The sequence below is a fragment of the Fundulus heteroclitus genome, chromosome 3, assembly GCF_011125445.2.
Source record: "Fundulus heteroclitus isolate FHET01 chromosome 3, MU-UCD_Fhet_4.1, whole genome shotgun sequence".
NCBI classification, from domain to species: Eukaryota; Metazoa; Chordata; class Actinopteri; order Cyprinodontiformes; family Fundulidae; genus Fundulus; species Fundulus heteroclitus.
Window position 1 is genome coordinate 45284284 of NC_046363.1, and position 15595 is coordinate 45299878.

A 15595-nucleotide genomic window follows, 5' to 3' on the forward strand; every position below is an offset into this window, starting at 1 on the left:
TTGATAATTATTAATATCCACAACAATCCCAATTATAAGCTCTTAAATATAAATATTTTAAGAATCTATAGACCTGGATCGTAATTGTTAGATAAACTGATACTTTAGTATCTTATCCCGGCCTTGGGGGATCCAGTGGTTCAGTTTGGTGTGGGGAAGCAGGTGATTGGCTCTCAGGGCGCCATTTATATGTAGCCGGGGCATTCTGTCCCAGAAGCATAGTGCTGCGCACCGTCCCTCCTGCCATATATGGAGGACGCTGGGATCGCGCGCAGCTGGGGGTTAACGAGAGGCAATCAGCCTTTCCAGTTAAAAGGGGGCAAATGGGTAAGGAAAGCACATTTGAGGCGGAGGATTCCTGTAAAGGTATGGCTACCATTGAATGTGAGAGTGCTGCAGGATGATTTTGGTTAAATCCCTCTTTCTGATTATTTTAGGCAACCCATTTGTAGGCCTGCACAAAGAACCGTGGACTGTTTTTTTTTTTTCACACTAGAGGCTGACCTGTTACTGTTTCAGTTGGGGTTTTAGTTCTGTTTTGCTACTGTTTCTTTTGTTGTTTGGTTCCATCTTAAGTATTGTTCCACGACGGTTCCAGTTTGTTTTGTTTTTTTTTCTTCCTCTTTTAGTGTTAGTAAAAGCAGGGGAGAATTTGTATTCTTCGGCTGCTGGTTGGAACCCACCTGAGGACCTATGCTGTCCCTGGATCCTGAGCTGAGTTTTATTCAGATTGGGTTAAGGGGACTCAGCTTGGAGGAAGAGTTTGTTTTCTTTTTGTATTATATCCACTAGGGTTTTGGAGGAGTGTGTTTTTGTTGGGGAACACTAAGTGTATTCAAGCTGGTCTGAACTCACAGCTAGCAGGAGTTCAGACCATCATAGGTGCTCACTTTTAAACTAGTTTTTTGTTGTACAATAAAACACATTGGTTTCTGTTCCTTGATATCTGTATATGTAATGAATTATATATTTAATTTGGAAATCGTGCCTCTGTTATTCCTTGCAACCTCCTTGACCTGGTACAAAGAGGATTTAACGTCAAGAAATTGTGGTCACATATACATGAAGCGTCCCTGTCAAACTTCGCAGAGGTGGTTCTGGACGGGTAGCTCAGACTGATAGATGAAGCTGTCGAGTTGCGCTGTCCCCAATCAGCGGCACTTCCGGATTAGTCACTAACTAAACTGTTCAGATTGTCCAGTTTTCCCAAGAGAGAAGAGGGAGACACTGACATTCAGCCCTAAAGTCCTAATTTTAAGCTTTTATTTCATGCGTTTTCCTGTATTTACTGTGGATCCGGTTACTGAGTCGGAGGAAAGTGTCTGGACATCTGGATCAACGGGCGCTGAAAGTGAAGTAAAAAAACTAAGCGCGCTGCTTCAACTTCTGTGAAATTATTGAGATTGCGGAAAAAGGAAAAAAAAAAAAAACAATGTCAGAACCTGAAGATAAACATGAAATGACCTGAATTGTTCTGAGACCTCGGCCAGGATCAGAACCTGGAGGACATAATGGATCCAGATGTTGCGGAGATTCTTACCCAGTTCCTCCGCCGCATCCACGCAGCGGATCTCTCTGAGGATCTCATCGGCCACCAGCAGAACCTTCTTCTCGGTGTAAACTGACACCATGACATCTGCAACGTCCAGAAAGCCTTTCCCCTCCACCTGGCTCGTTTTCACACCATCCTTTCGCTCCAGGAGTTCGACCCGGAACTTCTGGAAGTCGGCATCCTTCAGGTCCTCCAGAATGTCCCGTAAAACCTTTTTGGGGTTTGGAGCCATTTCTTATTTAAATGAAAAGCTGGACGAAAAACGCACGCCAAGCCAGACGAAAGAAAGTAAATTTTCCTCAAACAACTTTCGTCCTCCGTATCTCACGGTGGATCCTCCCAGTTGCCCTTCCGCCCTCTTGAGACCAAACCTCTGTGCGTACATTTAAATTTCTATTAAGAATCACAGAGCCCTGATAAAACCACGATATTTTTATTGTTCATAACTAAAAGTTTTTTTAAATGCAATTTGGAATGTATGATGACTAAATGTTTTATTTATTGCAGCTATAGATTGCAAAAGCTTATTCAGAATTAATTGATATAAAGCAGGCTACCATTATTTTGATAGCTATAGCCAATCATACAAAGACTAAATAAACCCCAATAATTTAAGACTGATCCAACTCATCACAGATGACATTTTATATCGCTGGTGAAGGTACTCAGTGATCCAGGTCATGGTCATTCCAAAAAAAAAAGGAAAAAACAAAATAACAGGACTTGTTATCCGTAGTTTGAAGACGTTTTGCTTCCTATCCAGGAAGGTTTCTCAATTCAAAAGGTCTGGACTAATGGGAGTATCAAGTTTTATACTACTGCCCAACAAAGGCCTATTAACATGTAATTCAACAGAAACAGGTCCACCCCTTAGTAATGGGCGGTCGTTAAGACATTAAGCCAGCAGATTGAACCGAAACTGGCCACTCCTCTGTAACGCGGAGTCGTTAGGGTCGTTATTGGCTTGGCTTGCAGGAACAATGGTTTGATCACCTGGATGAGGTGAGAGTTAAGGTGATGGTTGACCGGAACTGTGTTTGTAAGTTTTGAGAGTTGGAACCTAAGGCCTCCTCTGTTTAAGGTTGGTTTTTCTCTCTTAACATAGATGGCTTCCTTCACACCTCTTTCAAATCATCTGCCTTCTTTGTCCTAAATGTGGACATTCTGGTCCTCACAGAGTGTCCTTTGTCCTGAAGGTGCAGGTGGACAGCAGAGTCTTGTCCTGAGGAGGTAGCTCTCCTGTGTTGAGCCATGCGTCTGTGGAGAGGTTGTTTGGTTTCTCCAATATAAAGATCAGAACATTCCTCACTGAACTGAACTGCAGACACCACTCCACTCATCTTAGGTTTGGGGTTTTGTCCTTGGGATGCACCAGCCTCTGTCTGAGGGTCCTGTTGGGTTTGAAATGTACTGGGATTTTATGTTTGGAGAAAATCCTCTTGAGTTTTTCAGAGACTCCAGCAACATATGGGATGGACAATGTTTCTGCGCTTTTATTCTTCTCACCATTATGTTCTGCAGCGGGTCTTTTAGATTTTCTTGCTGATTTGACAAAAGCCCAGTTAGGGTACCCACAGGTTGGAGGGCATCTCTGATGTGTTTCTGCTCCTTGTGCTTCCTTTCTGTTTTAGTCGGAACATGCTCAGCCCGGTGTTGTAAGGTTCTGATGACAGAAAGTTTGTGCTCCAGTGGGTGGTGTGAGTCAAAAAGAAGATATGGTCCTGTGTGAGTGGTTTCCTATATACTTCAATGTTGAGGTTTCCATCTCCTTCCATGTCCACCAAATAGTCGAGAAAAGGCATGATGTCATCACCCTCAGCACGGGCTGCGTCTGAGCCCCCTGCTGTTCACCCTGATGTCTCATGACTGCGTCCTCAGGTTCACCACCAATCACATCATGAAGTTTGCAGACGACCACAACGGTGGTGGACCTGATCAGAGACGACAACAACCAGGACTACAGAGAGGAGGTGGAGCAGCTGGTGGGCTGGTGCAGAGACAACAGCCTGATCCTGAACGTGGAGAAGACGAAGGAGATCGTCTTCGACTTCAGGAAGAACCGGCCTCACCACGCTCCACTGCTCATCAACAGCTCAGCTGTGGAGGTGGTCAGCAGCACCAAGTTTCTGGGGGTGCACATCACGGACAACCTCACCTGGTCTGTGAACACCACGTCACTGAATGGACCAGAGTTACAAAAAAACCTAATTGAAAACTTTCAAGACAACATCCAAAGGGTGCAGATGGCTTCATCCTGTAAATCAGCCCCTTTTAAGTGGGAAGAGAAATGGACTTATAATGGCATCAAACAGCATGAACTATTCCTTCTGTTGTTGAGATTATATCCAAGTTACCTCACTGCAGGTATGATGTGTTTAAGAAGAGAAACAGGAAGTAACTTTATGTTTGCGTGCATTATTAGTGAAGTAATAAATAGAAACAGATCTAATAAAGTTCCCAGGACCACAAACGAGAACCAGTGCAGCAGAAACACATCATTACTCATAAAAAACATATATATAAAACCCTAAATAATAAAAGGATAATAATGACAGTAATTGTTGTTGTTGTTATTAATACCATAAAACAGCCCACATGCCTTTGTGTATAATTTAATCAACACTGGGGCTCTATGTTCTCCAGTTTTTCATAATCCATCTAAGTACGTCCCTTCCTAGCTGTGCTGGACCAAATTAAGCCCATTTCTCTTCCCACTTAAAAGGGGCTGATTTACAGGATGAAGCCATCTGCATCCTTTGGATGTTGTCCTGAGAGTTTTCAGTGAGGTATTTTGTAACTCGGGTCCATTCAGTGTGATGCCTAAATCTTTTAAACATGTGGTTGTTCAACCCCTGCTGAACAAAGGGGGACTGGATCACTCTCTTTATCGGAGTTTAGACCCGTCTCAGAGCTACTTTTTTGTCTGAACTTGTACGGTAAAAGCAGCCGACTGACACAACTCGTTCAACCTGTAAAGCAGGAGAACATTACGCTTGTAAAGATCCTGCAGGGCAGCTGCTGCACCACACCTTCATGGTTCTACAGTTCCAATCCTGAAAAGCTAAAAACATGGAGGACTCAGAGGTCATTTGATCTACAGATAGCAGTTTTACAGCACATGTTCTTAGTGTGCTTAACGCTGGAAGAGAACGGGACCAGGAAAGCCCTTAATTAGGTTGCTGGGTTAATGAACCCAACAAGCATGTCATAGTTTGGGTTGGTTAAGTTTTAGTTTTGGACTTTTTGAGACTTTTTGTTGTGTACTCCTCCTCTGTCACCAGCCATTAATCAATCAGTTCATGACAAAGCAAACATTTTGACTTCTCCATTTGCAGCATCTTTCGGCTTGGACTAGAAAAAATCACAGCGAGAAATAAAGATTGTGGATTCAAGAAACTGGTATACTCGAAGTCCACAGCCTTGTTTAGCAGCTCCACAGGAAATACTGTAATGGAATTGTTCAAAAAAAAAAAGGTAATACAGAACAGAGAAAACTGAACAGCTTGAAAAATCTGACTCAAAGAGAATATAAAGATATGTAGCTCCTGGAGAGCTACAACAACGTGGACTTATGGGCTAAAAAAGTGGATTTTGCACGATGTGTCCGTTTTAAGAAAATGACAGCAAGCTCTGGCTGCATTAGTTGGAAATTATGAAGAAAATGGATGGGATGTTTTGTAACATGATGCATTTTTATTTCAAGAGTTTGAAACATTAGATGTGCTCTTAAACTATGAACTGGCGTTTCTGCTGCTGGGACCTGATCCAACCAAATTCCTTTGAACGTAGTTTAATTACAGACTAGATGTGTTCTGCTGTCACGTATTACCAACCAGGAGAAACAGAAACGTTTTATAACATGATGGAGCTGCGTTTCTCCGGAAATCAAGAGCAATTCTGCTTCTTTATCTGTAATTTGCTCAGAGGGAAACATTTATAGCTTGGACTGAGAACACTGAATCTGCTGGGAAAGGTGGTCAGCTGTCTGAGATGTTCTCCTCTTGGTAATAATCTTCCTCTCTGCAGGATGATAGACTTTCGATGGTCTGGAGATGACCATTAAAGGTGCATAGCCATGTTATTTGACATTTTATTTATTTGTATGTTAGTAACTCACTCTGGTTGCATATTTTTTTTAAGAAAGATTATGACGTCCTGCTGGCATATTAGTTGTTATTTTGGTGTTTTAAGCTTTATTTTTGCTCAGTTGGTTAGTAAATAAAGCCTTTTGTGTTATTTCTAATAACAGAGGAAGAACGTACTGCACATGCGTAGCAGGGGTTAAAACAAGGAAGCAGCTAACGGCTATTAGCATCTCCCAGCAAAACGATGAAGAACAATAAATGGTCCAAGATCCAGTGCAAAAATCCATGATTCCAGGAGGGAAAAGCCTGGAACGTCTCTGGGAATCCAGTCTGAACGTTGGTATTCACTGATGTAGAAGCTAAACCTGCCGAGGCTCAGATGTGACGCAGAGTTGACTGACGTGAGTAAATGTTCTGATATGAAGCTCTTAAAGTTGCTGTAGATCGTTTTATTTAATTAATAACGTTGGTCTTCATCACACCGAGCTGCTGCTTTACTGCGAGGTATAGTGGAGGGTCAGGCTTGGTCCGCCATTATTTACAATTAATTTATTGATTAAGCAAACCGGTATTGCAAACCCACATCTGTTTATATGTGGTAATGGGGCCCAGCGCTGGGTTATATTTATCTACATAAAGGACCATGAAAACATTATCAAGATGGAGGCTTGGTGTAGATAACCTTATTTTATCATGATCAAATGTTTTTTTTTTTTATAAGCATATTGTCAGGGTTTTGTTTACCAATGAACTCAGGACGCGCACACGGGACTAAAAGTTTGAGTCTTTATTGAGGGAAGAATGCTGGGTGGTGAGTAATGAAGACCGGAGGTTCAGGACTGCAGAAGGTCAGGGATGTATGTGATGGCAGGAGCTGACGGCCCGGCGTGAAAGAGAGTCACGACTTTCCAGGCAGCCGGGAATGCTCAGTTCTGCTCGGCTAGCAGCCCCGTAGCCACAGCAGGTTAGCAGCTCGCTTGCAGACACCAGGCTAGTCAGGTTAGCAGAACTTGAGAGACACCAGGGCACAGAGCTGAGCCTTTCCAGGGCGGCTAGTCCAGTTAGCAGTTCTCTGGAGACACCAGGACACAGAGCAGAACTTCTCCAGGGACAAACAGCAAAGTAAGAGACTATAGAAAACTGGCAGGACTAACCTTAAACAGGACAAACAAATCTTCCAAGGCAAAAACAGGGACTGGCATGGAGAGATGTGGAATGATGACGGCCCAGTGCTGAACTGAAGGCAGAGGGAGGTTTAAAGAACACTTCACAGGTGGAACCAGGGTCTGACTAATTAACTGGTAAATGATTATCAGGTGTGACTGACTGCTGAGGAGGTGAAGTGAAAATTGACAGAAAATAACTGATGATTGAAAACTAACAATAAATAAAGTCAAACCTAACCCAAAAGAGATGAAAAAATGAAAGTAACAGAAAAACAAAGCCAAACCAAAACTCAACCATGACACTCTTGTAGAACAAAATGTTCATTTTAGCAGCAGGCCGAACTTCCTGAAGGCCCCGTGGAAGCTCCTCCTTCAGTTTTGTTACAAACCCAGCTGCACTTCCCACATCTGCAGATAGATCTGCTGAGTCTGAACTTCCACTCTGGCGTGTCACAAATCACCACGTTGCTCCACCTGCAGAGCGGCATGGCGGTTGTGTAACATCACTTCCACTGCTGGCTCCTGCATGAAGGAGGTGGTGTCAACAGTGTGTAAATCTGTGGTTGGAAGCATGAAGGTGGGGCTTCCGATCAGAGGTCATGTGATCAGCAGCTTGGTACACCTTGTTCTGCATTTTGACTCTATTGTAGCAAAGTGGGCTGGATCAGGAATGCTGAACACATCTGACTGTAAAAGCAAGCAGTAGAAAGCAGCTAAAGTTCGAAGATAAATTCTGAAAGACCTTAAGAAAACTTCTGATTCAGAACACTTTAAAGGGTTTTGCTGCTTTGGAGGGAAAATATAAAGAAACAAAGACTGAATGGGATGGGTTGTTGTCTCTGATGACGTCAAACAGCATGAACTATTCCTTCTGTTGTTGAGATTATATCCAAGTCACCTCACTGCAGGAATGATGTGTTTAAGAGGAGAAACAGGAAGTAACTTTATGTTTGCGTGCATTATTAGTGAAGTAATAAATAGAAATAGATCTAACAAAGTTCCCAGGACCACAAACGACAACCCCTGCAACAGAAACACATTATTACTCATAAAAAAAACATATATATAAAACTCCATCCATCCATCCATCCATTTTCCAAACCGCTTAATCCCTCATGGGGTCGCGGGAGTTGCTGGTGCCTATTTCCAGCGTTTATAAAACTCTAAATAATAAAAGGATAATAATGACAGTAATTGTTGTTATTATTAATACTATAAAACAGCCCACATGCTTTTTGTATAATTTAATCAACACTGGGGCTCTATGTTCTCCAGCTTTTCATAATCCATCTAATTTACGTTGCTGCCTAGCTGTGCTGGACCAAATTAAGCCCATTTCTCTTCCCACTTAAAAGGGGCTGATTTACAGGATGAAGCCATCTGCATCCTTTGGATGTTGTCCTGAGTTTTCAATTAGTTTTTTTTTTTTTTGTAACTCGGGTCCATCCAGTGTGATGCCTAAATCTTTTAAACATGCGGTTGTTCAACCCCTGCTGAACAGAGGACTGGATCCCTCTGTTTATTGGAGTTTAGACCTGTCTCACTGTTTTGTCCAAATTCCAGGAAAAAAATTGTTTATATCCTTCAAAATGTGGGTTTCAGTGAGCTTTTCAGTCTGAGTTCAAGACTCACCCCTGTTAGGGGTCTTTAATAATATTTTCCTGTTAAACTTTGGTGCTCTTCTTGTACTGTTAGACCTCACAGCTGATTTTAACACTATAGATCATTAGATACAGACTGTTCCACTGATCAGGGGGCTAACAACGGACTAGCACTAGTTGGAAGATTTGAAGAAAATGGATGTAATGTTTAATAACATGATGCATTTTTATTTTAAGAGTGTCAAACTTTAGATGTGATCTTAGAGCTTCATCTATGAACTGGTGTTTCTGCTGCTGGGTCCTGATCCAACCAAATTCCTTTGATCGTAGTTTAATTACAGACTGGATGTGTTCTGGTGTCGCGTATTTCCAACAAGAAACAAAACAGAAACATTTTATCACGTGATGGAGCTGCTTTTCTTCAGAAATCAAAAGCAATTCTGCTTCTTTATCCATAATTTACTCAGAGGGAAACATTTATAGCCTGGCCTGAGAACACAGCAGCCGCGTTTAAAGCCGTGATCCTTTAACGATGAATTTAATGTGTGAGATGTTTTCAGGCCACAACAGGAAATATTCAGGTGAATAAAACAGCAGGTTAAAATGCTAACATCAGAGCATCATATTTTTAGTCTTAAATAAGTTGTTGTATTTCATGTATTTATAATAGTTAATAATGTTTTACATTTAAACAGATTAACGTTTCCAGCACCAGGAACAAGAACAACGGCTGCAGAAAGACGTTGTTACAGATAAGAAAATTTATTTATCTGCAACAGTCAGTAGGATAAGAACAATATGGTAAAAAAACATTTTTATTGATTACACTCTAAGACAAAAATAGATGTTTTTTTTTCCCCCATTCTTAAAGGGCTCTCTGAGGCCATTTCTCTGTCTTCTGTTTCTACTTTTATTGAGGGTCCTGAAACAAAGACAAAACAAAGACCAAATTTCTCTAGAAACTCTTTGCACTTTAAATGTTGACGTTACCTTCTGATCAAAGCAGATTTCATGGTTACTCACCATCTGTCATCTTCCAGATAAACTCTGGGCTGTAAAACAGAACAGAAACGTTCATGTAAAAATCTGTTGCCACAAATCATTGAAATTTAAAGTTTCAAAATTTGTTCCTCGAGCCTGAAAACGCAGCTATGTTCATTGTCTTTCTGTAGCCTCGTTAAGAGCCGGGGCATCTCCTCAGACGGGCGCTGGGTGCTAATGATGATATAATTTTTCTCTAGGGAGCCCAAAGCATCGCTACTTTCATCAGACAGAAACAGATGTCTCTAAGATGATCTCATCTGTCCAGAACAACATAATCCTGTTGCTTGTTGTTTTTAGGCTTTCTGCTTCTGTTGCTCCCAAAAACCAAGTGAATTAAGTCTTTGCCAACTTGACTAGTCGTGACCTTTAAACTTTCTAATGGAGGCCTGTAGAGTCTGAGATGGAGCTCTTGGGTTTCTCTGAGCTTCTTGCTCTGACCTCGGGCTGAATCTGCTGGGAAAGGTGGTCAGCTGTCTGAGATGTTCTCCTCTTGGTAATAATCTTCCTCTCTGCAGGATGATGGACTTTAGATGATCTGGAGATGACCATTAAAGGTGCATAGCCATGTTATTTGACGTTTTATTTATATATATATATATATATATATATATATATATATATATATATATATATATATATATATATATATATATATACATAAAACTCTCATATTTTATTAAATATTATCACATCCTGCTGGCATATTAGTTGTTATTTTGGTGTTTTAAGCTTTATTTTTGCTCAGTTGGTTAGTAAATAAAGCCTTTTGTGTTTATTTCAAATAAACGGAGGAAGAACGTACTGCACATCCGCAGCAGGGGTTTAAACAAGGAAGCAGCTAACGGCTATTAGCATCTTCCAGTGAAACAATAAAGAACAATGAATGGTCCAAGATCCAGAGAAAAAAAAGTGCAAAAATCCATGATTCCAAGAGGGAAAAGCCTGGAATGTCTCTGTGAATCCAGTCTGAACGTTCAGTGTCACTGAAGCTAAACCTGCCGAGGCTCAGATGTGACGCAGAGTTGACTGACATGAGTAAATGTTCTGATATGAGGCTCTTAAAGTTGATGTAGATCTGTTTATTTAATTAATAATGTTTGGTCTTCAATCACACCGAGCTGCCTCTTTGGCATTGCAGAGGGTCAGGCTCGGTCCGACATTATTTACAAATGATTTATTAATTACGCAAACCTGCATTATGGTAGTGCTGCGATATTGTCGCTAGATGGCGCCACATCTGTTTATATCACTGAGCAATAGCTCAGTGGTTTATATGTGGTCATGGCGCCCAGCGCTGGGTTATATTTATCCACAAAAAGGACCATGAAAACATTATCAAAATGGAAGCTTGGTGTAGATAACCTTATTTTATCATGATTAAATGTTTTTTTCGTCTTTTTTTAAGCATATAACGTGGCTATATACCTTTAACCCTTCCTGGGTTAATGAGCAGCAACAGCTGCTCCTCTCATGTGTTGCTGATGTTTTTCTACCTTGAGATGCCCTGATTAGAAAAACTCTTGAATTAAAACCGGGTGAACTTTCTCTCTGTCATTACTAAACTCATAATGATTCAGTACCTGAATTGAGACCCAGCAGGGGCCCCGTAGATTTAAAGTGAAACCAAAAGTAAATTGCAAACCAGCTTCAAATAGTTAAATTTAGTATTTCTTCTCACCGAGTGTCTCCGCCTCCAGGTTGCAGTTGATGTCCTTCAGGAGCTCCACAGCGACCGTCACAGACCCATTCTCTGTGAAGGTGGAGGTCAGCACATCCACCACGTCCAGGCGGCTCTTCCCCTCCACCCTGCAGCGGGACACCCGCGGCTCTCCCCGGCGGTCCACCAGCGCAAAGCAGAACTTCTGAAAGTTCTTCTCGGACAGGTCCTCCAGAGAATCAAGTAAAAGCATCTTGATGCTCCTCTGAGCCATTTCTCTGTAAGCTGCAGCTGCTGACAGCTGGAGAAGAAACCCGAAGCTCACAGCTGCAGTGAGGAAGAGGAAGAGCCCGAGGAGTCGCTCTGCAGGGAGGCGGGACTGATAGATAAAAGGCCTGCTTTTACCTAACGTTACCTAAACATCTGCTGCAGATGTTGGGGAGCTATGAAACCATTTGACAAGAAGACATAAAAACATACCAAATATAACTAAAAAGCATCACAGGGTTGTCAAACTTCATTTAGGCTCAGGAAATAAATTTCCTTATGGAGGAAAAATTACCACGACTAAAATAAAAACTAATAAATTTTCATAAAGCAACGGAACATTTTGTTAAGTGATTTTTGATAAATTGTACACTTTAGGAGACATTAAAAAATAGTATTGTAAATCAAAACTAATAATAAGTTGCTAATTCTTATGGCAACTTATTATGGCATATACCCTCCAGATGGGTCAATCCCAGCATGCACAGCTCCCAAAGTGGAAAAATGTAATTAATTAGGAGGAGTATTAGCGAACCTCAGAGCGTCTACAGCCATATACATTATATACGTACATGTGTCTACGGCCAGAAGATGGTGGAAACAGAGAGAGCTGATTGGTTGATCCCCCACCTGGACAGAGCAGGAAATGAGCACAGAAAGTTGTATAACCATCTGGGCCCGTATTAACAAAGACCCGCAGAGTCTCTCAGAGTTCCTATCTTAGCCTAAACATTCCTGCCAAGGAGCTTCAGAGTGAATCAGATGCTGCCTCTCCACATCAAGTCAGAGCTTAACAAAATAAAGGCTGGGTTGTCTGTCCGTCTATTTTTAAGACTAGGCTTAAAACTTTCCTTTTTGACAATACATTTTATATTACATTACATTTACAACTCGTGTTGGTAGGCTGCTGATAACTTTTATTTTTGCTATGATGACATGTTTGAGAAAGGGATCTTTGGAGGTTATTTGGTTGCCTGATTGCACTTTTTGTGGGGAGACTGTATGAGCAATGCTTTAGTGCAGCTGTGTGCTAATGATGTTCTTTATTATGTGTAATAGTTCTACATTTTTAACACAACTTCAAGTCAGGTTGAGATTTGTTTTTTTTTTAGGTGGGCGGGTTTTACGTTGTGTTTGGGCTGGAAACTGTCGGATCTGGCAACCCTGCATGCACACCATACATGGTCATTTCCTGGTTCTTTGACAAACAGCGACTTCCTTTGCTTCTCCGTAACAGTTTCGTAAAACGTTTTAGTCTCAGTAGAGGTGAACTTGTAACACTTGAAGATGGATCCTCCTGAAACATCTGGAGGAGATCAAGGCAGTAATGTTGGAGAATCCTCGGTGAAAACCAGCGAATCGAAGGTAAAACGTCGCCTTAAACTCTGAGAGTTTCCCTTCATCTGTTTCTAGTTATTTGCACTTAAATATTTTATACTAACATTTAGAACCTGTAAGGGTTTGGGTCCGTGTACGCGCTGGTCATTTGATTTTAATGTTGATCCCAACAGGATGTTTGGATCATTCCTCCAGAACCTTTTAGAAATGTTCAGTAAGTTTAAGACCTGACTGAGGGACCTTTTATAAATACTCAAATGTTCCCTATTTTGTTTGTTGGAATATAGCTAAGAGCTTTTAGCTGAATGTTTTGGGTCATTATCCTGCTGGAGAACCCATACCCGGTCAACGAGGCTGAGCTTTCTGTAACCAGCCAGCATGTTTCAGGACATGATGCCTTGGTGGTCTCTACCAACCCATTAAAAATTCCATGTTTCCTATGGAGCAAACAAGTTCCTGAACAAAAGTTGCTCCAGATTCAACAGTTGGTACAAAGTTCTTTTCTGTGAATAAATGGCCCATGAAGCTCCAGTTTTGTGTCAGTCCAAGGAATGTTCTGCCATAATCTCTGGAGCTTTTAGGTTTTTTCAGTCAGTCTTTTCTTCTTAGTGAAGCCCTTCCAGATCTTTTTCCATGAGACCCTCAGGTCCATGTCCTGGGAGACTGTCTATAAAGAAACCTTTATTTTTAATCATGTTTCCAGCTGTGGTCACTGAAACATGAACACTTTAACTGTAACACAGATAATCTTCTTTCTGAGCTTCATATGTTCATGTTCAGAGTGGAGCACAGAGACAGCAAAGCCCCCCAGCAGCAGGTCTGATCACTTTGAGCAGCCTGAAGGACTGAAGATAAGCTTGAAGGCACCTAATGAAGGTTGAACATCTAAAGGGGAAGGATTCTTTTCTATTTTGTGGTACCAGTAACATTTAAGATAAAGATAACCAGAATAAATGCAAAATGCAGCTTTTTAGACGAAAAGAGCTACCAGAGCCAGTCTGGCTCCATGTGACAAAGTAAAACACTCGTGTGCTCTGGAGCCTGCAGGATTATGTGAAGTCCATCGTTCTACAAAGACATTTTGTTAACGAGAGAAACTCCTAACAAACTTTGGTCTTACACCTGAGGCAGGTGATATTACAGCTTCCTGTCCTGAGTAAGAACACCATCTTCTATTTTATTTTTCCAGGCAGAAATGATGACGACCAAAGAGCTTCTTGTTGAAACACTGGATCAGCTGAGTCCAGAAAACTTTAGTTACTTCAAGTCGTTCATTCCAGCAGAACCATCTTTCCTTCCCATCTCAAAGATCGAGCTGGAAGCAGCAAACACAGAGGATGTGGTGGAGCTGATGATGAAGATGTACAGGGGAGCATATGTGGAGGAGACCAAGAAGATATTACGAAGGATGGGGCATCTTGATCTGGTGAAGAGATTAGCCGGAGTCAGAGGTGAGACAGCATGAAAGAAATGTGGGAAAATCACCCATTTATCTGGTGATTCAGACATTTTAAATGTATCTAAAATGTTTTTTCTTTTGTTTTTTTCTCAGAGAATCCATCTTTAGAGCAGAAAGTAAGTGATGCTAATTTAGCCAGCAATGACACATTTGAGCTGTAAAAGAAGGATAAAAAATAGTCCCCCCAAAAAATATGGAATACAAACTATAAGATAAACTGATGTATGATGATACTTGTGGCTATATAGTATATTATAACACTGGAAGATGTAAAAACAAAAATACCTCTGTTCAGAAAACTAAAATAGACGTTTTGTTAAATACACAAATTCACACATGCACAGATATTTAAGGTTGACTCATTTGATATGTTAAACAGTATTTATGTTCTGCAGTTGATAGTTTGATGGCTGATTTATATTTCTAAAAGATTTGCTTCTGTTTAATTAACTCTTCTGTGAATTGACCAGGTGGGAGAGATGGAGTCTGTGTTGGAGCTGCTGCTGGAGACGCTGTCCGCTCTGAGCGAAGACAGTTTAAGTCAATTCTGGAAGCGGTACCTGGACCGAGAACGTTCCTTAAGTCTTAGCTGTATCACAGATCTGAAAGGAGAACCCTTTCCACTGTCTGCTGTGAAGACTGAGCTGGAGATCTTAGCAGTCTCATTGTTGCAGCGTGAGGGAAAACTGTCTGTGGACGTTACTGAAAGGATTTTAACAGACATTAACGAAACACATCTGGTCCAAAGGCTTTGGGATCACAGGTCAAGAAACAAAAGTAAGAGAATATGAACAAAACCTATACATCATGAGATCTCCTTTTAGTGAGTAATTTTTTTTCCCCCAAATTTCACCTTATTTATTTAGGTAAATGTCATTGAGACAAGGTCAAATTTTTAACAATGTCTCGATTTAAAGAAAGATACAGAACTAAAACATGTTAAAACAGATTCTAGCTGTTACAGAAGAAATAATCGGCCTGGGTCAAAACCAATTTAATAAATAAATCAACTGGAAATAATATAAGCAATTAAAGTCTCACAGGTTCTGTTTGCTAGCTCAGGTTGATGCGTATTTTAATGTGGATCTCTTTATATTGTGGTTCTTTAAGCTGCTTTAATTTTCTTCCACTCAGAAAACCCTGATGATCATCTACCAGCGCTGCTCCACAAAGTGAGTAAAGTCTCTGAGTCCCCTTGACTTCAGAATGCTTGTTTCTATTCTCCATTTCATGGGTCAGACTTAGGACTGTGAAACATCTGAGAAAAACTTAATATGATCTGGACTCAGTTTGTTGAGTCATGGGAAAAGTAAGCACCCCCTCCATGTTCCAGCCATTCGTAGAACCCTGGAGCAGCATTAACTAATGCGGTTTCCATACATTAGTGCTAAGTAATTAATGTAATTAAATTAGCAGATTGTAAATA

General features: G+C 41.0%; 1 protein-coding gene across 1 annotated transcript in view; it reads left to right on the forward strand.

The window, feature by feature from the left end:
- Nucleotides 1–12582: 12582 nt before the first annotated feature.
- Nucleotides 12583–15595, forward strand: part of LOC105923242 — a 39245-nt gene continuing 36232 nt past the window's right edge. Inside the window, exons 1-5 of the mRNA XM_036135514.1 lie at nucleotides 12583–12737; nucleotides 13900–14161; nucleotides 14263–14285; nucleotides 14640–14946; nucleotides 15304–15341. Coding sequence (XP_035991407.1) covers nucleotides 12660–12737; nucleotides 13900–14161; nucleotides 14263–14285; nucleotides 14640–14946; nucleotides 15304–15341 — 708 coding nt within the window. The 5' untranslated portion in view covers nucleotides 12583–12659. The remainder of the gene's footprint in view (nucleotides 12738–13899; nucleotides 14162–14262; nucleotides 14286–14639; nucleotides 14947–15303; nucleotides 15342–15595) is intronic.